The sequence below is a fragment of the Leptopilina heterotoma genome, unplaced genomic scaffold, assembly GCF_015476425.1.
Source record: "Leptopilina heterotoma isolate Lh14 unplaced genomic scaffold, ASM1547642v1 Lhet_581, whole genome shotgun sequence".
Taxonomy (NCBI): domain Eukaryota; kingdom Metazoa; phylum Arthropoda; class Insecta; order Hymenoptera; family Figitidae; genus Leptopilina; species Leptopilina heterotoma.
The window spans coordinates 184,851-210,813 of NW_025111132.1; the positions used below are offsets into that span (position 1 = coordinate 184,851).

A 25,963-nucleotide genomic window follows, 5' to 3' on the forward strand; every position below is an offset into this window, starting at 1 on the left:
TTCTAGTATTTTTGGGCATGTCAAGTGGAAAAAAGTCAATTGATTCAGAAGAAATCAATTTTAATGCTCTTGTTGAAGCTATTTAATTGTGATTATTTTATAGTCATATTTTGGCGAATAAATATTATTATTTAGTATATAATAATATATATTATTAATATATTTAATTATTTCTACTAAACTTAACGTTTTATGTCAAACTTATTAAATTTTAGCAATTTTTAATGAGTGTCTCACAACTGGAGACATTTTTTTTTAAAAAAAGCGATGTGCTCGGAAAATGAATCGTAAAATTTTTTCAGTTCATCGAAACACTATACTTTCTTTTAATAAAAGTTGCGTATTTCTGTTACCTTTCGAACGATGTATTTTATTTACAATTTCGTTTACACGTTTACAATTTACGGGTCAAAAATAAAACCCGTCTCACAACTGGAGACTCTCCCCTATTAATATTATTATTATTGTATTAGTGTTGCTATTATTAATACTGTTAATATTATCAACACTATTATGTTTTATTGAATTGCTGTTCATTTTATTATCAATTTAATGTTAATTATTTTTCCTTTGAGAAATAATTCTTTTAATGTTTAAAAATAAATTTATTATTAAAATACATTCATATTATCTTGAGTTTTAATTTTGATTATTGTTTAATTAATAAATAAATTAGTACTAATTAAATAATTAATAAATCAATATTAAATTAAATAAAAAGATAAATATATTCTTGTATTTTTAATATAATCATACAGCGTTATGAAAATAATATGCATATTATGTAAAATTATGATTTTTATGTTTAATTTAGTTTATTTTATATTTTAATATTAAGTTTTAGTTGTTTTTAAGCTGACTAGCAAGATTGTCTCTTGTTATCCCTCTTACATGTATAAAAAATCTTCCCCTTCCGAGAGGCAGATTTTTTATGCATAGCCCAGTAAAAAAAAAACTAATTCAAATGAATTGAAACGAATTAACATTTTTGGTAGGCTCCAATTCGTATTTGTCACAAAGCGGGATTCACTCAAGCTCTTTGTATATTCAATTGAATTTAATTCAATATGTACCAATTTGTCCAAACGAATTCGCATTCGAAAGAAATGGCCAAGGAATGCATTGAATTCGTGCTAACGAATTGAAAAAAATTAAAGGCTCAAAACTTGTCCAGTGAATTGGTACGGATAGAAGGTTCGGAAGTTCAATACAGTTTCACGAATTCAGGAAAATTGCATCATGGCTCCAATTCGTATTTGTCACAAAGCGGGATTCACGAAAGCTCTTTGTGAATTCTTTTTAAGTAATTTCAATTAGTTTTCGTTTACTGGGAGAGTTATTGGGTATAAAAGGAAACGAAAATACCCAGTCAGGGAGTCACTTCACCGCCAACCCTTGTAACGGAACTACTTCCGTAGTCTTCTTAACATAAAATTTCACCAACGTAACTGTTGCCTCTTTCATTTCATCCACACCAGCTCTTGCACTATTACCGTACACATTGGTAATACGGGATTTATTTCCTGATTTTACCTTGAGCGTGAGTCGGTAGTCTAATACTCACTCCACCCCATATGAAATTTACACACAATTATACGTCACAGAGAGAATTGTTACCTTTGACAGAACTTTGCGGGATTTTTCCTTTTCTTAGCTCTGTGCAGGAGGCCAACTCTCGACGAAACCCTTACACCCACAAGCTGTTTAACCCCAATTTACAACCACTCTAGATCGTAGTGCTGCGGGAATTATTTCCTGTTCTGACTCGATGCGTGAGGTGGTCGAACGGGACAACGACTTTTGGGGTTAATGGGTCTGACGTCACCGAAAAAAATTACCACCATTGACAGAGATTTGCGGGATTTTATCCTATTCTTAGCTTTGTGCGGGAGGCAAATTCTCGAGACGACAGCAGTATGATCATTGTGTAAATTCTTTCCCTTCCCACTACAGTACGAATTTTATTTACAAGCTTTTTTAACCACTTGCCATAATTTAAACTAAGAATACATCAATCACTTTAAAACCAGCATCCATTTTCAGACTTATAAATTAATTATTCGCATTAAAAAAAATCCAAACACAAAAATGTAAACAAATCATCCTAACCTTCAAGTTTGTTTACATTCGTGTGTTTACATTCTATCTCAACTTGACGCCTGGTGGAACTAACCTCACTTTCAGTAAAGGTCTATCCACACCTTGACTTGCCGCCTTAAGGCCCGATCACTGCCAGCCTACACGCTCCCCCTACCAAACTCTCTCGACCTAATGAGAGTGAGATGATACTTTCTCTCTCGCACCTACGTATCTACCGCCTGTATAACGGTCTCTCTACAGGAAGGCCCTTTCTCGCCCTGTGACTCTTGATTCAATGAGAGTGAGAGAGAACGATACATAGTCGCTTCTCTCTCTCGCTTATCTTCACAACAGTCCCTTCGTAGGACGATTTACCATTATCCGGTACGTTTATCTTACATTATAGTAAGAGAGAGTAATATATTGTTGACTCTCTTTTTAAATTTTCCAACTATTTTTACTCTTAAAAATTAAGGGTAATTTCTTTGCCCGGTCCCATATCTTCACACGGTGACCGGTAACAATCTTAATAATATTGATAATTTTTCGAATTTTCTTTTTCAATTTTCACAATTAAATTTGATTTATTTTGGTTGTTATTTTATTAGGTATTTGAGTCATTCCATTATATTTCGACTAAAGTCGTTGCTGACTAATTTTAAAAAATTATAATATTTTGCAGGAATGATGTTAAAGATATTAGGATTACCGAACAAAAATAATTTTTTGAATGTTTTTTATATTTACTAGCGCCTCAGACGGCCTTCGGCCGTCTTCGTAGCTTCTATTCCATGTTCATTTTTGTTCAATTTTTAAAAGTTTTAATGTTAATTTTTTCAATTTAATAATTTCTTAAATAAAATTCTATTTTACTTAAAATATTTTTTTGCTTAAGTGTAAAATTTTCTATTAATTTAATTATATTTTTAATTACAAATTATATGTTATTTATTATTTATATTATTATTTATTTAGTAGTAAAAGAATAATTTCAGACAGCAGCTCCATCTCTTAAGTATATGTGAATTTTTAATGTACTACAATTTCATTTGGAAACATGAGTTCGCCCTTCTATTCATATTACCGATGCTTAATCTTTTCGATACTTTTCGAGTTACACTTCTGAGTGCATTCGATTCTTTTATCCTATGTCTTTTTTTGAAAGGTTTTTAAAATAAGCATCTAAAGTATATGAAGTCGTAAAAACTGTCACATTTTCATCTATTAGAAAATATAAAAGAAAACACATAATTTACTATAAAAACGTAAAGAAAATTATAAGAATTTTTTAAGAATGAATTGTTTTATTATTATAAATTGATAGAAACAATTATTAATAAGAAATATTAAATAAAAACTGATTTTAAAGTTTACCTGCCAAATAACCTAATTTTGCAAATTTCATTCACTAAATGTGAGAAAGAGAAATCATTAAATTGAATAAAACCTTATGAAATATAAAGTACCGGTCATTAACTTTTAGTTTTTCTTATCATTTTCTTCCTTTTTTCATCATAAATGTTAAAAAATAAGCAATTAAAACTGGCACTTTGCTTATTTTCACGATTTTAAAATGTAAATAACTTCTGCCCAGAAAAATGAAAAATTACGAAAATTGGGCAATAATTATTTGATCACTAGATGCACTCACTGGAAAAAGATTTTCTTTGGTCCCGAAGCTATTTTCCGAATTAATTAACCTTTAACTTTTTACTATTTTTATCAGGTTAATACATGTGTTTTTTAAAGGACGAAGTTAGCTCTTCTTGTTTAATCGTTTTGAACCAACTTCAGTTTTAAAAAAATCACATGTATTAACCTGATAGAAATAGTGAAAAGTTTAAAATTAATTATTTCGAAAAATAGCTTCGGGACCAAAGAAAATCTTTTTCCAGTGAGTGTATCTAGTGATCAAATAATTATTGCCCAATTTTCGTAATTTTTCATTTTTCTGGGAAGAAGTTATTTACATTTTAAAATCGTGAAAATAAGCAAAGTGCCAGTTTTAATTGCTTATTTTTTAACATTTATGAAGAAAAAAGGAAGGAAATGATAAGAAAAACTAAAAGTTAATCACAGGTACTTTATATTTCATAAGGTTTTATTCAATTTACACGGAGAGAAATTTATAGTAGTGGGTAACATAATTGTGGTTAGGGTGACCATCTTTAATGCTACGTATACAGACTGCTATCTAGATAGACACCGTTACCATCAATATCATCAGGAGTAACATCTTGGTAGTAAGGGGTAGCATAACTATATTTTTTTAGCATCTGTGATGGTTGGCAGTAGCATAATGATAGTATCGTGTAACATCATCTTTTTAACATCAAAATCTGACTATCCATTTCTCTCAGTGTAATGATTTCTCTTTCTCACATTTAGTGAATGAAATTTACAAAATTAGGTTATTTGGCAGGTGAACTTTAAAATCATTTTTTATTTAATATTTCTTATTAATAATTGTTTCTATCAATTTACAATAATAAAACAATTCATTCTTAATAAATTCTTATAATTTTTTTTACGTTTTTATAGTAAATTATGTGTTTTCTTTTATATTTTCTAATAGATGAAAATGTGACAGTTTTTACGACTTCATATACTTTAGATGTTTATTTTACAATAAATATAAAAAACATTTAAAAAATTCTTTTTGTTCGGTGATCCTAATATCTTTAACATCATTCGTGCAAAATATTATAATTTTTTAAAATTAGTCAGCAACGACTTTAGTCGAAATATAATGAAATGACTCATTTATTATATTTATTTATTTAAATTAAAAAATTAAATAAAATAAATTAATAAATACAACTTTATTTATATTAATGTAATAAATATTGTTAGATACAAATTTTAATTTTGTAAAAAAATTGTCAAAAGTACCTGAGCTTTTTCGTATTTATCCTGGAGACGATCAACTTCCAATTGAATTGTTTCTCGTTCCTTTTGCATTCTCGTTGACTGACCGAGAGACTTATCCAATTGACTTTGAACATTTTCAAAGTCATAGTTTTGTTTTTCTCTCTCCATTTGCATCTGAGAACACAAATTTTTAAAAAAGTTAAGAAATAAAAATGATTAATTTTTAAAGTTTGTTGTTTCAATTGTATATTTATTTTTACCAAATTTTTTAAACTATAATAATTTGAACTATTTCTTTAAGGGGTTACATGGGTCAAAACGACCTGGAAACATATGTTTTTTAATAATTTTTTTTTCATTAAATAAATAAATTTTTTTATTTGAACACTTTGGTATCTGAAAGTACACTATTAAATAAATAAGATACAAAATTTTTGATAAAAAATATTAAAAATCAGGCTCGTATCAACAGTTCTTTGGGCCCTTTTCCAAAAATATATCTCGTGATTGAACGAAGGGTTTTTAAAAAAATTGAAATTTGGATATTTGACAGTGTCTTTTGTCAAAAGTTACAATTTTTAGAACCATTAAGACCATGTAAAATCGGTTCTAATCAACAAAAAAATATTCCTTCGTTCAATCAAGAGCTATACTCATCCACTAACAGAAAGTATTCGGTTTTTTGATTTTCGATGAACCGGTCAGAAGATATCGTGACCACCGCTTTTTTGGGAGCGTTCTCAAAGAACATGTTGGTACGGTCCTGATTTTAAATATTTTTTAACGAAAATTTTACAAGTTACTCATTTAATAGTGTACTTTAAGATTTGAAAGTGCTCAAATAAAAAAATTAATTTATTTTATGAAAAAGAAATTAAACCAACATACATTGTCTGGACGTTTTGACCCATGTAACATCTTAAAAAGAAAAATTTTGTTTTAAATTTTTTTAGAGAGAGGAAAATTCTTACCCTACGAATTTCCGTTTGAGATTTTTCCCATTTCTCTTGAAGTTTGTCTACCTCGCTCTGAGTTTTATCAAGGAGATTCTGTATCTTATCTTGCTGGAGTTGAGCTTTGCCCAGGGTAGCTTGAGTTCGCTCAAGTTCTTCCTGAGCTTTTTCAAGCTCACCCACTGCCTTATCACGCTCGGAGTGCAAACGAGCTACAGTTGCCTGTGCCCGGTCGTACTCGTCGCGAAGGCTTTCTTGTTCAGTCTGGGCATTCTCCAGTCTTGCCTTGAGTCGATAGACTTCGCCTTGGCTCTTCTCCACCTAATTCGAAAATTTTATTTTTTCAACCTTTTTCTTTTCAATCAACTTAAAATAAATTTTTATTTAAAAACATTTTTTAATTTTTATTCGGTTTCTAAGTTTTTAAATATAATTATAATTTTAAAAATTATTCTATCTCACTGTGATGAATCTTGCACTGCATGTTTCGAAAAGTTTCAGGTATGACGTAGCATTACTGTAATGTTACATGCAATATTAGTAATACTTCTGTAATATTGCAGTAATATCGAAATTTCCGCCTCAAGACAATATTACAGAATATATTATTAATGCAATATTATAGAAAAATCTGTATTAAATATAATAAATTTGTTAAAAGTCAGTTTTTGGATCGTAATATAATTTGTGTTTTGAGGTTTAGGCCAAAGAATCCAAATTTTCCATTAAAAAATTTTGAAGACAATTTTTAGTTAGTCAACATATTTATTATTAATATAATACACATATTTAAATATTTAAATAAATAAAATTAAAGTAATAAATTATGATTAAATAATCATAATCATTAAATAACCATAATCTATGGTAATTATCTGCTAACTTCACTCCGAGAGACTTTATAAAAAAAACGGTTATGAATTTAATCATAATTTTTTACTTTAATTTTATTTATTTAAATATGTAGTGGTGGTGGTGAGGAGTTGTTTCTCAACTCCTAAAACAAATTAAACATGTTTTACAACGTATGTATTTTCACGTTTCTGTTATAGAAAGAAAATTTCTTTCAATTATTGTAATTTATAATTTTTGTAATTAAATGTAATTTTTTAGAATGTTTTCTCTTGAAAAGGATGGTCGCTACCATCGAAACGTCGAGACAATTATATTAATAATAAATATGTTGACTAACTAAAAATTGTCTTCAAAATTTTTTAATGGAAAATTTGGATTCTTTGGCCTAAACCTCAAAACACAAATAAAAGTAATAATGTTATCATTCCCGAAGTAATGAAAAATCATTAGTTCAACATTGGAACTAACTTATTGTGCAGTGAAAATCGCATTGACATTAAATAAAAAAGTAAATTATAAGTTTTAATAAAAAGTGCACCTGCGCCAAGTTACCCTACCCAAGCGGGTAATACGGCGCACTCTAAACACTGTAAATAAAAGGTTCTAAATTAGAGCTGATTTTCGGTTTTAAAATAAATCCAAATGACGATTTAGTACCAAAATTGGTACTAAATTAGTTTCTTTATTTACAGTGAACCTTATTTACAGTGAACCTGAAGTATAAAAAGAAAGGGAAATTAATTACAATGTTAAAAAAATTTAATTTTGATGCAAAAATGTATTATAATTCATAATTATGAATTATAATAATAATAATAATTTATACACGGAGAAAAATGGAGTTTGGAAAACTGGGAGTCAATATTGAAAAAACAGGACTCAGTCCAGTAAAAGTACATTAATTCATTTCCATCAAGCATCTTAGGGTATTGCGTATAGTGTATAGAGGGCCTTAGTTTCAAATGTCATTGTAAACAGCATTGAAATACAGGCGAAGATTATAAGGCGCGCTGCAGTGTGCATAGTAGAAAAACTGGATTCAGTCCTCTACTTCGAAACTTTCACAATAAAGGAACGCAGGCGCGGAACCTGTCGAAATAAATGGCCGTCGCGACGCGAAGCGAATGTTTCCTTTTATTCACTTCGTCAATTTTATATAAAAAGAAACAATAACCAATCATTAAAAGAAAAGAAAAATATGTTAAATGCACTCTTTATATATTCATATTCATTATTTCACAAGTTTTATTCTTCCCACATTTTCATACTTACAATTAACAACTAAATGCATCGGAAAATCTTACAATCATACGGGATTGAACACCTACCTAACCATACAACTAAATATACGCATAATTATAAATTGCAAACTTTTACATTAAGCCTCTTGGCTACGCAATCGATGGGGGAAATTTCCTATTTAAGAAACATCCCTTACCAATGAAATAAATTAGATCATGCGTGAGTTTTACTTTGTAATTAATGTAAGTATGGATGTCAACAATATTCATAATATTGAATAAATAATATTGTCAACTAGTTTAAATTTTATACGGTTATTAGAATTTAATAATAAATAAGTAAAAAACATTAATTTTTTCTTAACCTTTTTCAAGTTTGACACTCCTCATGGTAAATTTGATTATTCTTTTTTTCGTGTACAAAATAGTTAATTGACCTTGAATGAAATGTATAATTAATTATTCTCAAAGCAATATTTAATAATTTAATTAACTTAACTGCACTGCATAATAGTTGAGAGTAGTAAAAGAGTAAGTGAAACGGTAAGATAAGTAAACGACCATTAGTGTGTGAGAGAGAGAAAATAACTTGTGGTTTTCGAGTAGGTATCTACTTTATGTGCACTGTGTTCATTTTTCGAAAGAACTGAACTGAGTACTAGTTGTTCAATATTCGCTTCTATTATTGACTTGTGTTTGGAACACTGCCGCGTTCTTTTAACAATTACATGAGAAAGTAATTTCTCATTCCAATTTTTTATACTCTTATTCCCTCTTAGGCTATTTAAACAGTCTTGTTTAAGCTGATAAATGGCATAACTTGTGTTGAGTCCCAAAGTGTTCAGCTATGAAACTTGTCAAACTTCTAATACTATAGTGTGTACCTGTCACATATTATTCTATAAAGGAGTACTACACTGACTGCATAAATCATTTTTCCATTTTTCTCCGTGTATATATAATATAATAACCAATTCTCGATAACTATTATTTCTGACTCTTAAAAAGTATTGAATTTTTAAAAAATAAGGCCCTGATAGTTTTTCTATAATCTTTTTTATTGATTAATATAAATTAAAATGTTTTTACAAAATACATAGAGATGTGGTAAATTATATTTAATATGCGCCAAGTTAGTATGCGCCAGCCGTATTCTAACGTGCGCCATTTTACCCGCACGTATATTAAACTAAAATATACTTGTTTTAAACAAAAGTTAATTTAAATTAACTCAGTAAATTTTTGTAAACCATTCAACTGATACAAAGTAAGAAATTCAACAAAAAAAACAATTTAAAAGAATAAAAGCAATTTTTGACTGCTTTCCACTGCCATCATAATACACGCAGAGCACCGAAAAACTACTTTTCATAAAAAATAATTAATTATTAGTGAATATGGTCCAGATTTTTTACATACTTTCAAGGAATACATAAATATTGAAAGTAAAAATATTTTTTTTTCTAAAATCCTTCCATTTTTGTAAATGTGATTGCGCCGAATTACTCGCCTCTCCTCTATATTAATTTTAATTAATTGTATATTAAATTTCAATACTGGTATTGCATGAGATGGTAGTGACCCTACACATTTGAACTGTACATTGATGAAATGTACAATACTTTATATTGTATACAGTTGAAACATATACCAATACATTTTATAAAAATTTATTATTGAATTATATGTATTTCAACTCTACACAAATTATTTATAATATTATTTTATTATTTTGCTTCCTCGTGAAGGAAGCTTTGTAGTCGTTTAATTTACAAAATTTTTAAAAATTCTTTAAACAAATTTTCTTCTATATAGGACTATGTGATATAAAACCCTGAACAATTGAACACCAAGAAGGATCGATTGGTTTATATAAAGTATATATTGTATTTAAATTTATAGAATTAAAACCAATTATAGACAAAAAATTTGCATTTTTAATAAAAATTCATTTTTTCTTAAAAATCATGTTGCTGTACAATAAAATGTTATTATTTAATGAAAAATAAATCAAAAATCTTATTCTTTGTTTTAAGACGAATCGATTGATGTATATAAAGTATATATTATATTGAAAATTGTAGAATTAATTACAATTAAAGTTGAAAAATTCACTTTTTTACTAAAAATTTTTTTGTTTATTTAAATTCATATTACAGTATAAGAAAATTTTATTCCTTATATTAAGACAAATGAACTTTATTTTTTAAATGTTAAATTGTATCAAAAATGATTTAAAAATTAAATATACTTGTCGTTAATGCTTCCTCCACGAGGAAGCAAATTTTTTTTGCAGATCGTAAAGAGGAAGCAAAATGTTCATGTAATGAACATCTGGATTTACAACATGTTTAATATATTTGTTTGAATACATATAGACTCTATATTATTGAATTTGATAAAATAATAACACAAGACTCTACACATTTAATGTATAGAATAATTTAGTGTTGCACAGTGGGGCAGAATGCATAACAAGTTGGCACAAAATGAAAAAATGAAAAATTCAATTTCAAATTTGAATTATATTATATCAATAAACAATACCTAAGTCAAAATTTGATGAAATATAATTTTTAACTCATCTTAATTGACGATTTTCATAGAAACATGTTTTAAAGTCGACCTATTTTCAACGGTTATGTTCGCGCTTTTTTGTTTGTTTATCAAGGTAAGGTTTGTAACCTGATTAAAACGTATAATGTGACAGATTTTGAATTATTTAAAATAGAATCTTCAAATTCAGGTATTTAATTATATTATAGAAAAGATAAAATCGTATTTTATAATATTTTAATTATTAAAATTCTTAAAAGAAACGAGCTTCTGAAATTTAAAAATTGAAAAAATTTTCTGTACACATTAATCATTTTAGTTCTGTTCCAAGCTAGTCCAAGCGTTAATTTTTGGATTTTTTAATATGTTTTGATTCAAAGTTTCAGAATCTGCTTAAAATTTTTGCGAATATTTGCGATTTTTTGAGAAAAAATGGTTTTATTGGACACATTGCAAAATACAGAAATACGTATTTTGAATAATGAATGTACTTTGTTTTAAGAAAATTTGATAACCTTTAAAAATTAAAATTAATAAGATTTTGATTTTAAGATGTTTAATATTATTAATTTTATTTTAAAAAAAGGATTAAAATTTATAAATTGGGATAAATAAATATTCTTATTACAATTTTCGAATTTCTTTATTGCATAAGTATTTTTAAATTAAGTAAATATTTCTAATTAGTGTAGAAATTAAAAATAAATTATTGTTATTTTTATATTAGGAACGACTTCAAGCACGCTTCATGTTAAAAGAAAAGAACTCGTTGAAATAATTAACAGTTCACATAGCAGTAAATTCGATGAGAGATTTATTTTTTTAACTAAAGAGATGATTAAGCGAACACAATGTGACGGCAAGGATATTAATAATTTAAAGCATTATTTATCTTATTTTAAATCCCAATATCAATCTCGTTGGCAAAAAGCAAGTCGAAAGGAAGAACTTTTTTTGGAAAAAAACGCAAATTGGCTAGACTCGTCAATTTGGTTCAGTCAACCTACTGGAAAAAAACGTGGTCGCCCGGAGATTTCATTTTACTTGTGTTCCGAACCAACAAAACGACTAAAAACGCAAGAGTTAAGAGATACTACTCCTCTATTTGTATTATCATATGCTACACAAATGTCTTTAAGGGTAGAGGGAAATCTACAGGCCTCCAAATTGTAAGGGAAATAACGACCTCAAGTCCAGAGCGAGCGAGAAAGTATAAAGAAGCTCACAATAAGCAACAGGACCCGGATCCCTGCTTATCAGGTGAAGATGCTCTGGCTGTTTTAATAGACACTAAATTATCCTGTCACCAGTATAACATTATGAGATCAAAAGCTCCAAAAACATTTCCATCTTACACAATTGTTCGGGGCTTCGATGGTTCTTCAGGTCATAGCTCATATAAACAAGCTTTTTGTGATTCGAATGATAGTGATTCTAATGTCTTTCTTACATGTTTAGTTCCAATTCGCCTTGTTTCTGGGGAAAAAATTCTATGGCAAAACTTTCGACCTGCTTCCACAAGATATTGCAGACCATTAAAAATATAATTTATGACAGAAACAACTGATGTATCGATTGAAGAAAAGAAAAGAATAGACGAACAAATTAATAATTTGAGAGCAACTTATGTGATAAGTCAAGAAAGAGAAATAAGTGTTAACCACACGTTAATTTTTTCTATGGTAGACGGCAAAGTGTGCAATTCTGTTACCCAGACAACTTCAGCCCAAAAATGTTTTATTTGTGGCGCGACATCAAAAGAATTTAATGATATTGACAAAATGCTTGCTAGGAGTATAAAAACAGAGAATTTGGAATTTGGTATATCCATATTACATGCATGGCTTCGTACGTTTGAATATCCTTTACACGTGGGTTATAAATAACCGATCAAAAAGTGGCAAACTCGAGGCGAAGATATTAAAATTGTTGCCGAAAATAAAGCTAGAATTCAGAGAGAATTTAAGGAACAGTGTGGTTTGATCATTGATAAACCTAAGCCAGGATTTGGTAACAGCAACTGTGGGAATACAGCAAGACGCTTTTTTTAACATTCAAAAGTATCTTCTGAAATCACACAGGTGGATGAGGATTTGATTAAGAAATTACATATTATTCTGATAGTAATTTCTAGTGGATATGAGATTGATGTAGAAAAATTCAGAAAATTTTCAATTGATACGGCGAGATATCTTGTTTACAAGTACCCTTGGTACTATTTGCCAACTACAGTTCATAAATTGCTCATCCATGGACCTGAAATTATAGCCAATCTAATATTGCCAATAGGTTAATTAACAGAAGAAGCGCAAGAAGCACGAATTAAAGATTTTAAAAGGTACCGAGAACATAATGCGCGAAAATGTAGTCGAGAAAAAACTAATGGCGATATATTTAACTTTTTTCTATTGAGCTCTGATCCAGTAATAACCAACAAAAGAAAACTGCCGGACAAGAAACAGCATTTTCCAAAAGAAGCCTTAAATTTCTTAAAGTCTCCAGAATGATATGAAGACAGTTGTGACTCAATGAGTGATTTTGAAGTTGACACTGATGACACCGAAAGCGACTGAAGAATTTTATTGAAAACCTTATTACACAATTAATGTTGATTATATATTATTTTTATTTTTATTCTATATTTCTGTTTCTTCTTCATCTTCTATTTTTTTACAATTGTAATTTATTTTAAAATACAGTTCAAAAATGACGTTATCAAATAAAATCAAATTAAAATTTACATATGTTTAATTTTATTATTGTTATTATTTTTATTTATTTACGTAAAGTTTTAAAATTTTCATTCTAAACCAACACATTTAATTTATAAAATTTTATCAGGTAAAGTTTCAAAATTTAGTATTTTAAAATTCTCATGACAGGCCTTTACATTTTCAACATTATTAATTTTTAGAAATTAAAATACGATTTATAATCAGGTATACAAAAAACTAATAAAGATAAAGTTCCAAATGATTTTGTTAAAATTTTTAACAAATATTCGCCATATTAAATTAAAAAAAATTGTTTTTTTTAATTTTTTTATTTTGTATTTTAGAAAACTTACTTCACATTCGTAACGAGCTACCTCAAAATCTGATTTCAAGCAATTTTGTAGATTTTTTAAAAAAATATTCGCCATATTGGATCCGCCATTTTGAATTTTTATAAACTGACTTCATATTCGTAATCAGCAACCTCAAAAACACACAAATATCTAGTTTCAAACGATTTTGTAAAAATTTTAAAAATTTTTCGCCGTATTGTATCCGCCGTTTTGAATTTTTAAAAACTGACTTCATATTCGTAATTAGCAACCAAAAAAACTTTAAAATCTTTAATGTCAATAATTTCCAATGAAATATTTTTCATTTAATATTCTTTTTTAATATTCTGCCTCACAGTGTGTTGAGATGATTATGGAACTCAATAAGCGCTGAGAATCTGTAGTTCAGAAGATGTGTTGCAAATTATCGAATTTTTTTTACTTTCTGATGATTTGTAACACTAATACAATTTATTATTTAATTTTTAATTGAATAATTTCACAAGCCTGCAAAAAAATAAAAAATTTCAATCACGTCAGGATTTTGAAAGAAGTGGAGGTAAATTCCCAAAAAACACTTTTTTAGCAGTTTTTTAAAATTTCTACCCGGTAAATCCGACGTGCTAGAGACTTGTTATATAAGTCAAATTAAATCCTGAATTCTGTACGTAAATAAAACTATTTTGAAAAATTATTGGATTCGCTTAAATTCTGTTACTCAAGGGTTTCAGGGGTCGCTGATTACGAATATATTGTCAAATTTTCAAAATTCAAAATGTCGGATCCAGTATGTTGGACTATTTGTTAAAAATCGATTCAAATTGTCTGAAACTCGTTATTCGAGGGTTATCGGGGTCGTTGCTTATGAATCTAAACACAGATTTTTTATTTTGACATCATATTTGTAATCAGCGACCCCGAAAACTCCAGAGTAAAAAATTCTAAGCGAATCCAAACATTTTTTAAAATAGTTGTATTTACTGACAGTGTGAGTCCATTTTTATGCTTGCTAACTGTTGAAAAAATCATTTTTGATGGCTAATTTAGTTTGTTGTTAGCAATATCGCTTTATCTTCTTAAAGTACAGAGTTCAGGTTTTAATTTGACTTATATATAACAAGTCTCTAGCACGTCGGATTTACCGGTTAGAAATTTTAAAAAACTGCTAAAAAAGTGATTTTTGGGAATTTACCCCCACTTTTCTCAAAATCCTGACGTGATGGGAGGTTTTCGTTGCCAGATTCGGATTCAGCGCACCAAATACTGCGGGAAATGACTTCTCGATCTCATACAACGGAAATTTTTATTATTTTGCAGGCTTGTCTTGAATTGCACCTGAATAGTGGATTTGAGAAAAAGTTGAGGTCTACTCCTGCAATGTACTAAAGAAATTCCCGAACTTTTCATAAATCTGCCGTGAACTTCGAGAATTGCTCCTCTATGTCCGTTCGAACGGACATAGACATCCTAAGAATGTTCTAAGGACGTCTTAAAGACACCCTATGTCTCATTTCCCACTTGAAAGTTATCCTAAAATAAAATTGTCATATTCATGTTTAAAACTTTTTAAAAAAACCTTTTTTAGTGTAGCTTTAAAAAATGTAACTTGCTTCAAGCTTTTTATGCAACATTTTGGCAAGTTACTTGAAGAGTTTTATTATTTTTTGTAAGCTTGCTACGTAACCTTTCGAAACTTGCACTACAAGATTGCTATAAGTTTGATGAAAGCTTACAGGATACTTGAAGCCCCACACAGCACATGATATTTCCTAAATATTTCCTGAATATTTCACTGAAAGATTGAAATATTTCAGTGCAAGGTTCTTGAAATATTGCTGCAAATTGAAAATGTCCGCCTATGTGAAATATTGATGCAAAAGTTTAGAAAATATTTCATTGAAATATTCCTGCAATATTACACATGACGATTCTGCAATATTTTGAATATATTTCACAAAATTAAAAAATTTGTTAAACACCTGAAACCAATAGGAATTTTCTGATATATTTTAAAACCCATAGGATATAGTAAGCCAAAAACTACTGCGCAGCTCTACAGGCCATAGAAACTGAGTTCGACCAGTGCGCATAATTTAAGTTGAAAATTTCCAAAATATTTCAATGAAATATTTTCTAAACTTTCGCGTCAATATTTCATATAGGCAGACATTTTCAATTTGCAGCAATATTTCAAGAACCTTGCACTGAAATATTTCAATCTTTCAGTGAAATATTCAGGAAATACTGAGGAAATATCATGTGCTGTGTGGGGCTGCGTTTCATATTAAATACTTTCATTTAATTTTACATGATCATATAATAATTACCTAATGATAATTAGATAAAATCGCACTGGAAAAACCTGGGTTCAAAATAAATAGCCTACGTTATTCAATTTGAAATGCAACAAAAATGAACATCGTCGATAGCGTCACGTTTTATTTATTAACATGGGCTCATATTGAGCTGCAACAAAAATTAACCCAGGTTTTCTGTGCGCGAAAAACTTTTTTCTTAAAGTAAAAACAGTAAATGTTAAAAATTACCTAAAAACAATAAAATAAATAAATAAAAAATTTCTTTTGAAATGAATAAGAAGTGAAAAAATGACCTTTTCTTGAAGAGCAGCAGCTTCAGCTCTGGCCCTCTCATTGTCAGCCTGAGTGACTCTGAGTTCGGCCTGAGCTCTTCTGAGATCAGTGGATGCTTTTTCAGCTCGCTCTTGAACTCTGTCCATTTCCTGTGATGAGTTCATTGTATTTCTACCAAAGGTAGACTGTGACCTGTCGAGGTCATGCCTCAGCCTTTCATTCTCCAACTCCAGTCTCGTCAGTTTTTGTTTGGCAGCTTCCCAATCGGCTCCACTGCGTCCAACCTCAGATGCCGCCTTATCTAGTTCGGCTTTGCTTTTTCCTAGTTCAGATTGCGAACTTTCCAATTTTGCTTCCAGACGATCTTTCTCCGCCAAAGCTCTTTCTAAACGAGCACCCAGTTTCTCCACCTGATCAGCAAATATTCATTATTACTCAACTTAATATTATCCCTATATCACATCAATTAACATTCATTAATATTTACTTAATATTAGTTAATTAATTAAGGAACATAAAGTTATTAATAATTACTAATTCACAGCCACACAAAAAAATAAAGTGTCTTGATCTGGGGTCGAGACATATGTATTCCGATGTATTTCGATGCGCTGAATCCGAATCCGCCATCAGAATTTGGCCAATGGGTCCTGGTTTCGTCCTAACCTCAAAAAATACCCTAAAATCGTTAAAATGGTCACTTTTAATTTATCAAAATTGAATCTAACCGCATATTGTTAATTTTCTAAGATCCCTTAATTTAAATAAACTATTCTATAAGCTTTTTAATTCAAAATTCATATAAAACATTAAATCTATCGAACATAACCTCAAAAACACATCTAAGATTCCAAACAAACAAATTATACCATACACAGCGCAATAAAAAATAGGTAAGCTCATGAAAGTTCCAACTTACGTGTTTCTATGACTGCTGATTACGAAGCCGGTGTTATTTTATCAAAATTCAAAATGGCGGATCCAATATGGCGACCAATATAATTAAAATTTGTTTGGATTGGCTTGAAAATCGTTACTCGGGGGTTTTTGAGGTCGCTGATGACGAATCCCATGTCGATTTCTAAAAATTCAAAATGGCGGATCCAATATGGCGGTCTGTATTATTTTAACGATTTTTTAAAATTTATTACTCGCGGATTTTTGGGACCTTTGATAACGATTCTTATATCAATTTTTATTACCTTAAAGTCTTACGAATTGTTTTCTAACAATTTTTTCTAACAATTCGTAAGACTTTAAGATTATAAAAATTGATATACGATTCGTTATCAAAGGTCCCGAAAAACCGCGAGTAATAAATTTAAAAAAATCGTTAAAATAATAAAGACCGCCGTATTGAATCCGCCATTTTGAATTTTTAGAAACCGACATGGGATTTGTCATCAGCGACCCCAAAAGCCCCCGAGTAACGATTTTCAAGCCAATCCAAACAAATTTTAATTATATTGTTCGCCATATTGGATCCGCCATTTTGAATTTTGATAAACTAACACCGGATTCGTAATCAGCAATCATAAAAACACCTAAGTTGTAACTTTCATGAGTTTACATAATTTTTATTGCGCTGTGTATGGTATAATTTGTTTGTTTGGAATCTTAGATGTGTTTTTGAGGTTAGGTTCGATAGATTTAATGTTTTATATGAATTTTGAATTAAAAAGCTTATAGAATAGTTTATTTAAATTATGGGATCTTAGAAAATTGACAATATGCGGTTAGATTCAATTTTGATAAATTAAAAGTGACCATTTTAACGATTTTAGGGTATTTTTTGAGGTTAGGACGAAACCAGGATCCATTGGCCAAATTCTGATGGCGGATTCGGATTCAGCGCATCGAAATACATCGGAATACATATGTCTCGACCCCAAATCAAGACACTTTATTTTTTTTGTGTGGCTCTGTTACATACCAAGAAATTTATTGTTAATTAATAAGAAATAATTTTTTTTTTAATTATACGAATGAATTTCTCGCTAATTATTATTTGCAATACAAATAAATTTATTGTTCATTAATTAAACTCAAGTTATTGTTAACAAATTCAAATTAAGGCGTACTTGCGTTTGCGAAGGCAAAAAATATGCCCTATTTTACTGCTTCTTTTTCACAGTCATTTTATTTAAAAGATTAAAAATTGTTTTTTCACCTTAAAATAGAATAGGGTAAACGCACGAATTGTCGAGCCGGTTCAATTTGTCGATGTTACCATGGTAATAACAAAAAATATTGCATAAAATGTCTAATTTATTTGTGGACATAATATTAATATATTATTTTTAACATTCATGACACTTAATAAGCATAATTCTAATCATGTTTTGCATTTAAATTGTAATTCCATGTTTAAGTCAAAAACGGAATTTGTTGACTTGAGAAATAGGTTCACTCTCGACAATTGGTGCGTTTACCCTATTAAAACTACAAGAAGAAAAAATTTTAATTCCATCACGTTAGTCCACTAGGTAGGGGAGCGTGGGGTAATGGGAGCCTGCGGGTAATGGGAGCTTTTAAATTTCATGTACTTAGAAACCTTAAAATTCGCTGCAATGTCTAGAAAATCATCTACAACCTTTCTTTATATCATTCCAAAACGTACGATCACATTCTTGACAGATTTTCGTTACCATGTTACGGCTTTCGTTATTTCTTTGAAGATTGTAAAAGATATCACCTTATGAAAAAACTTTTAATTAAAAAATAATTTTTGGTGGAAAAAATGTAAAATTTAAATTTTTTCAAAAATTTTTTATTCAATTATAATTTAGGAAAAAATTTATTCTAAGTCTAAAGTTTTGGCTCTATTGTTAGTATTAACATTTTTTTCTATTAGAAAACAAAAAATATTCCTAACAAATAGAAATTTTTTAAATTTTAAGTGAAAGCTCCTAAAACCCCACAAATTGGGTGATGGCAGAAAATAATTTTTTTTTAAATTTACTTTCTTTTTTTAAGTTTCTAATTAAACATAATTAAAGATAAATAACGAAATGAGTAGAAAATGACGAAAACAATGTATTATTATAAAGATAAGTTGGTTTCTTTAATAATTTTTCTTAAGGGGCTCCAATTCCCCCACGCTCCCCTATTAATGTACAAAAAGAAATAAATTATGTTTTTTTTATTTTAGACTGTCAGGGGCGGCTCTATTGGGGCAACGCAAATAGTGTTGCCGCAAGACGAGACAAGACGAAATTTTTTCAATCTTGTCTCGTCTTGAAATGTCAAGACCAACAAAGAGTCTTGTCTCGAAAAAGTCTCGTCTTCAGACGTAGAATCTCGTCTCGTCTTGAAGTCTCGATATTTTTTCAATTAATAAGTCTGTTACAGGTCCGGAAAACAGGAAATTTAGTAATAAATTAGGATAACTGTAAAATTATTCAAGGAAATCAGAGAATATTATCAAAAATACTGGAATAAGTATTAAATTTGTAGAATTGAAGAAAAAAGATCTGATTTTTGATGCCCAGCAACCTTTGAAGATATTAAAAACATTGAATTCTTTTTGAATTTTCCATGTTCTGCTTATAAACTTTAAAATCAACCACAAATATTAATGCTAAACTTTAAATTTTTTCCATTTCTGACAATAAAATTGATCTTTACAGAAGTTGAAATTAATTTTATTTTAAATAATTTAAATCTTGGAGAAGTTTCATAAAATTGTTATTTATAAAATATTCAGAGAATCATTTTACTTAAAAATTGAAAAATAATTGGATCTTAGAATAGTTGAGTTTACATGCAATTTGTGTAAATTATAGAATTTCAAAAGGTTTTAAATTGTATTCCCTGAAAATATTCTCGAAAGACGCAAAAAGTTACTTCAGGAGTACCAGTTGTTGATGACATAATTTTATCTTAAGATTTTGCTATATGATCAACAATTTAAAAACTTTTTCTTTCTTTAAATAATTAAAGACTTACATGGTAGATTGAAAAATTGCGAAAAAAATTAAAAAACATTTTATTTTTTCCATGAATAGAGATTTTAAATTTATGAAAATTTTGGTGGTCTTATATTTCACATTAAACTACAATTTTAGTTTTATAACTAAAATTCACAGAGTAATTCCATAAAATATACATGTAATTTTACTATATTTTATGGAATAACAACTTATTCAAGTGCTATTTTTTCGTCTTTTTCTAAACGTACACTGCATTTAACGATATTTTTCGAGTCTTGAATCTTGTCTTGGTCTTGACACTTACTGTCTCGTCACGTCTTGAACAGACAAGACGAGAAAAAAGTTCATCTTGGTCTTGGTCTTGACGATGATTGTCTCGTCTCGTCTCGAAAATCTCGAGTCTTGCGGCATCACTAACCGCAAACTCTTACGAATTTGAGACCGCCATACTTTGGCGCCCTTTACGAATCGTAAATAGAAGTTAAAAAACGAAAAATTTTTTTCTTTTTGTAGTTTTAATATTGAATTTAAAGGTGCAAAATTTTTTTTAATCTTTTAAATAAAATGACTGAAAAAAACAATAAAGTGGGGCCTCCCAGTGGGCAAAAAACCATCATTGTTTTAAAAACGGTCCAAAAACGTTTTTAGAACTGCTTCTGGGTCATTTCGCAGAAGAGTTAAGGTTCATGTCTCAGATTTTTTTTATATTTTGCTTATTAATAGTATTTTGGGTCCTAAACAACTATACCAAATTTTAATTAAATATTTTTATTATTTTTCAAGATATTTGCATTGCAAATTTCTTGACATGTTTTTTTCATTTTATTATAACTCACTTATTTTTAAAAATTTATTAAATTTGTTAAGAACCTTTTTTACGTAAAAACCATTGAAGTTTAGTAAAAAAAATTGAAAATTAAAAAATATCAATTTTTTTAATTATTTATTTATAAAATTATATTTATTTTTAATGTTTAAACATGAGCCCTATCAAATTTTGTTTAAAAAAAAATCTTATTTCAAAGTTTAAGATCTCATTAAAAAACCGTGAAATTTTTAGAATGGCATCTGTCTTTGTTTTTTAGTAATAAATTGTCAAAGTTTTAATTGCACTATCGCGCGCCGGCTCACAGTTGGATTTTTTTACAATTTACTGTTCAAAAATGACTACAGCCTACAATTTTTAACCGATTTGAGTGTTTTTTGTTTTAAATTTAAGGGGACATCCTGGGAGGCCGATTTTTTAAATATTAATTGTTTATAATTTTTTATTTTAAAAAAATTAATACAATTTTTTTAAAAAGGACGTTTATTTTCTTATTCCGTTACTGCACATGATTTAAATAAGTTCAAAATAATCCAATATATCCACCAGACAATTAATAAAACAAAATAATTTATTTAAATTGTTATGAACAATATTAATTAACAAATAGTTAACTTTGATTCCTCTTCAATAAAAAATGTTTTTTTTCACATTTACTTTTATATTTAGGTTCATTTAAAGAATATATGTCCTCTCCTTGTTTAAATAAGTTATTTTTTAAACAAGTAGGACATGTATTCTTGAAATAAAATTAAATCGAAAAGAAAATGTGGAAAAAAACCTTTTTTAGTGAAGAGGAATCAAAGTTATCTATTTGTTTAATTATATTGTTTATAACAATTTAAATAAGTTATGTTTTGAACGAGAAGGACATATATTCTTTAAATGAACCTAAATATAAAAGTAAATGTGAAAAAAAACATTTTTTATTGAAGAGGAATCAAAGTTAACTATTTGTTAATTAATATTGTTCATAACAATTTAAATAAATTATTTTGTTTTATTAATTGTCTGGTGGATATATTGGATTATTTTGAACTTATTTAAATCATGTGCAGTAACGGAATAAGAAAATAAACGTCCTTTTTAAAAAAATTGTATTAATTTTTTTAAAATAAAAAATTATAAACAATTAATATTTAAAAAATCGGCCTCCCAGGATGTCCCCTTAAATTTAAAACAAAAAACACTCAAATCGGTTAAAAATTGTAGGCTGTAGTCATTTTTGAACAGTAAATTGTAAAAAAATCCAACTGTGAGCCGGCGCGCGATAGTGCAATTAAAACTTTGACAATTTATTACTAAAAAACAAAGACAGATGCCATTCTAAAAATTTTACGGTTTTTTAATGAGATCTTAAACTTTAAAATAAGATTTTTTTTTAAACAAAATCTGATAGGGCTCATGCTTAAACATTAAAAATAAATATAATTTTATAAATAAATAATTAAAAAAATTGATATTTTTTAATTTTCAATTTTTTTTACTAAACTTCAATGGTTTTCACGTAAAAAAGGTTCTTCACAAATTTAATAAATTTTTAAAAATAAGTGAGTTATAATAAAATGAAAAAAACATGTCAAGAAATTTGCAATGCAAATATCTTGAAAAATAATAAAAATATTTAATTAAAATTTGGTATAGTTGTTTAGGACCCAAAATACTATTAATAAGCAAAATATAAAAAAAATCTGAGACATGAACCTTAACTCTCCTGCGAAATGACCCTTCTGCAGTGTTCTCACCTGTGGTCCTTTAAAAAAGTCTTTCTTTGGAGGTCACGTTAGAAGGGGTATTGGTTCTGGGTTGGGTACTTTCTAGTATAAACTAGAAAGTCAATTTGACTCCCTTTCTATATTAAAACGTGTAAGGAAATTAGGTGCGGCGGGCTTCGCCCGCCTTTGAGTGGTTTCTTTTCGGGGCACTTATAAAAAAGGTTTTTTTTAAAACGTTGGAGGGGGTATTGGTTCTAAGTTAGGTACCATAGTACCAACTAGGAAGTCAATTTGACTCCCTTTCCAAATTCACAAACGCAAAAACTATAAGTTCACGGTGTTTTTATGGTTTTTACCACGAAAATCAAATTAGCTTTGTGAATTTAGAAAGGGAGTCCAAATGAGTTTCTAGTTGGGTACTAGAAGGTACCCAACTCAGAACCAATACCCCCTCCAACGTTTTTTAAAAAAAAACTTTTTTCTAGGTGTCTCGAAAAGGCACCACTCAGAGGCGGGCGAAGACCGCAGCACCTAATTTCCTTACACGTTTTAATATAGAAAGGGAGTTAAATTGACTTTCTAGTTTATACTAGAAAGTACCCAACCCAGAACCAATACCCCTTCTAACGTGACCTCCAAAGATAGACTTTTTTAAAGGACCACAGGTGAGAACACTACAGAAGCGATTGTTTTTTATGGTTTTTACCATGAAATTCAAATTTGCGCCAATTTTCATTATCATTTTCAGCATTTTTCGGTGATCAGCGCATCATAATATATAAAAAACTGTATTTTGTTATAATTAGCTGTCCTTTTAGGTGAGAGTATGTTTTAAGCACTTTTTATGGAATTTTATGGTTTTTTGCATTTTTCTCGAAAACTAACAATTTAAAAAAAAATAATGAAAACAAAAAATGTGTATTTTTGTAAAATCTATATCTTTTGTATGAAACATTTTTTAGAATTTTGCATTTTCTAGGAGTTAAACGCAAAAAACACAATTTTATAGTGTTTTTTATGGTTTTTACCATGAAAATGACCTAGTCGCCAATTTTTACTATGATTTTCGTAATCAGGGCACAAAATTACGTAAATATATTACGTGACCAGAATTTGAAACCCCTTTAATGCCCTTTAAAGAATTCAATATTAATTAAAAGGCATTAACTCCACAAAAAATGATTCCCTTAAACGGCATTAAAGTGAATTCAGATTCTGGTCACGTGGTTACAGAGAATTGAATTGGATAGAAATTATCAACTTAACAATAGAAAAGGAATTCATTAAGATTTCGGACAAAAACGGAATTGGTTTGGAATTTAAGGGCATAAAAGTACCAATCCACTTTAATTCACCCCTTATTAATCCCTGCTGGAAGTAAAGAGATAGAAATCCTATCTCTTTGAATATTTTTTTATCTCTGAGATAGAAAGAGATAAAGTTTCTCTATCTTAGTCTATCCCCACTTTATCACTTCAATCACTTTTTATCTCTCCTTCTGTGTAAATTTTTTTCAATAACCTTTATTTCATCTCTTTTAATACTTTCAATATCCACACCTATCTCTTTCTATCTCTAATTTCATCTAAGAATATACTTATCTCTTTTAATAATCTTGTTTCTATCCCAGGCTAACCCTTTTTTATTCCCCTCAATCTCTTTCTATCTTCCTTTCCCAGTAAACAAAAACTAATTGAAATAAATTAAAAAGAATTCACAAAGAGTTTCAGTGAATCCCGCTTTGTGACAAATACGAATTGGAGCAATGCTGCAATTTTCCTGAATTCGTCAAACTGTATTGAACTTCCAAACCTTCTATTCATACTAATTCAATGGACAAGTTTTGGGGCCTTTAATTTTTTCAATTCGTCAGCACGAATTCAATGCATGCCTTGGTCATTTCTTACGAATGCGAATTCGTTTGCACAACTTCAGGCAAATTGAATCGAATTCAATCGAATATACAAAGAGCTTGAATGAATCCCGCTTTCTACCAAAATCTTAATTCATTTCAATCCGTTTGAATTAGTTTTTGTTTACTGGGTTTTTATTCAATCTCTTTTAATAAAGGTGCCGTCTAATGTCGGCGTAAAAACGTCAAAGCGTTGGCGTCAAAACGTAAATGCATGAGAGTGAAAGAAACAACTTTATATCTCTATCTCGTTCACTCTCATACTTTAACGCCGACGCTTCGACGTTTTTACGCCGACATGGGACGGCACCTTAACCCTTACTTTATCGCCTTTTATCCTCTTACTATTCACTTCTTTCCCTTTCTATCCCTATTTAAATCTCAGTCCATACTTGTCTCTTTTTATTCCTTCGGTTCTATCAGAGTCTATCTCTTTTCTATGAAAGTAAAAAAAATTCGATTTTTTCTTTTTTCTTAATCTTTTTCAATAACCTTTATTATATTCTATTAAATCCCTTTTCAATCCCCAAAGATAACTTTTTATACGCTTTTCAATGTGACGATTTCATGATAAATAAAGAGAAATTAGAACTTTAAAAAGGAGATCAACTGAGAGATAAAGAGCGATAGAGTAAGAGATAAAAAAAGATCAATAACATAGTCCCAAAATTTAAAAGGTAATTCAAGAAAAATATCTTCCAAGCTAGCGTGGCTGAGTGACATGTGTATTCGACTTGCGTCCCTAAGGTTCAGGGTTCGAGCCCTCCTGCGTGCGAGATTTTTCAAATTTGGTTTTAAGTGTTATGTGTATAATGTTGGTTAATAATGTGAAATGAAATATAGATTTAAACAATAAATAATAATTTCATAACAAATAAATAAATAACTTGATTTGTTAAAAAAAGGTAATAAATAGAAGTACGAAAACTCTAAAAATATTTTTTTTAAATAATAAGTTCAATTGAAATTGTAATACTTCATAAAGTCTTTAATATTGTTAATAATATTGGTTAATTAATTCTTTATATATTAAAAAGGAAAAAAATTTGCAGCAAACAGAAATAAAAAGAGATAATTAAAAAGTACATAGGTATAAAAAGAGATAGATAGGGGATAATAGGTATAAAAAGAGATAGAAGCGTTCGGAGATAAAAAGGTATAATATTTCGGGTATGCAAAGTGGCTATTTCAATGGGATAGAAAAAACTTTATCTCTTTCTATCCCCAAAATTCTATCTCTTTCTATATTTTTACTTCCAGTAGGGCTGGGAAGTTTCATTAAAATCGGACATATGCACTAATCGGAAGTATATTATCCAATGATAGAGTATATTAGGATTGACAGAAGTGGGCCACCCCCTGTTTTTGGTTTTATAAGTGACATAT

The 25,963-nt window shown here is 28.8% G+C and overlaps 2 protein-coding genes across 2 annotated transcripts in view; both read right to left on the reverse strand.

The window, feature by feature from the left end:
* Positions 1–1,732, reverse strand: part of LOC122508919 (trichohyalin-like) — a 122,407-nt gene extending 120,675 nt beyond the window's left edge. The window contains exon 1 of the mRNA XM_043622585.1: positions 1,618–1,732. The gene's annotated coding sequence lies outside the window, so the exon portion shown is untranslated. The remainder of the gene's footprint in view (positions 1–1,617) is intronic.
* Positions 1,378–20,535, reverse strand: LOC122508917 (intracellular protein transport protein USO1-like). The gene is made up of 6 exons (XM_043622584.1): positions 20,429–20,535; positions 18,625–18,634; positions 16,213–16,602; positions 5,922–6,224; positions 4,972–5,124; positions 1,378–1,533 (listed from the first exon to the last, which is right to left on the reverse strand). The coding sequence occupies exons 1-6, from the start codon at positions 20,533–20,535 to the stop codon at positions 1,378–1,380; spliced, it is 1,119 nt and encodes a 372-aa protein (XP_043478519.1).
* Positions 20,536–25,963: the final 5,428 nt, after the last annotated feature.

What these genes read in the sequence shown, in the direction of transcription:
- LOC122508917 (XM_043622584.1), bottom strand. Translation starts at nt 20,535, where the DNA reads ATGCCGCAAGACTCGAGATTTTCGAGACGAGACGAGACAATCATCGTC. An exon ending in CTGCTGCTCTTCAAGAAAAG is followed by an intron (nt 6,225 to 16,212) that starts GTCATTTTTTCA and finishes TTTTCGAATTAG; the next exon opens with GTGGAGAAGAGCCAAGGCGA. An exon ending in ATAAATACGAAAAAGCTCAG is followed by an intron (nt 1,534 to 4,971) that starts GTACTTTTGACA and finishes CTCACGCTCAAG; the next exon opens with GTAAAATCAGGAAATAAATC.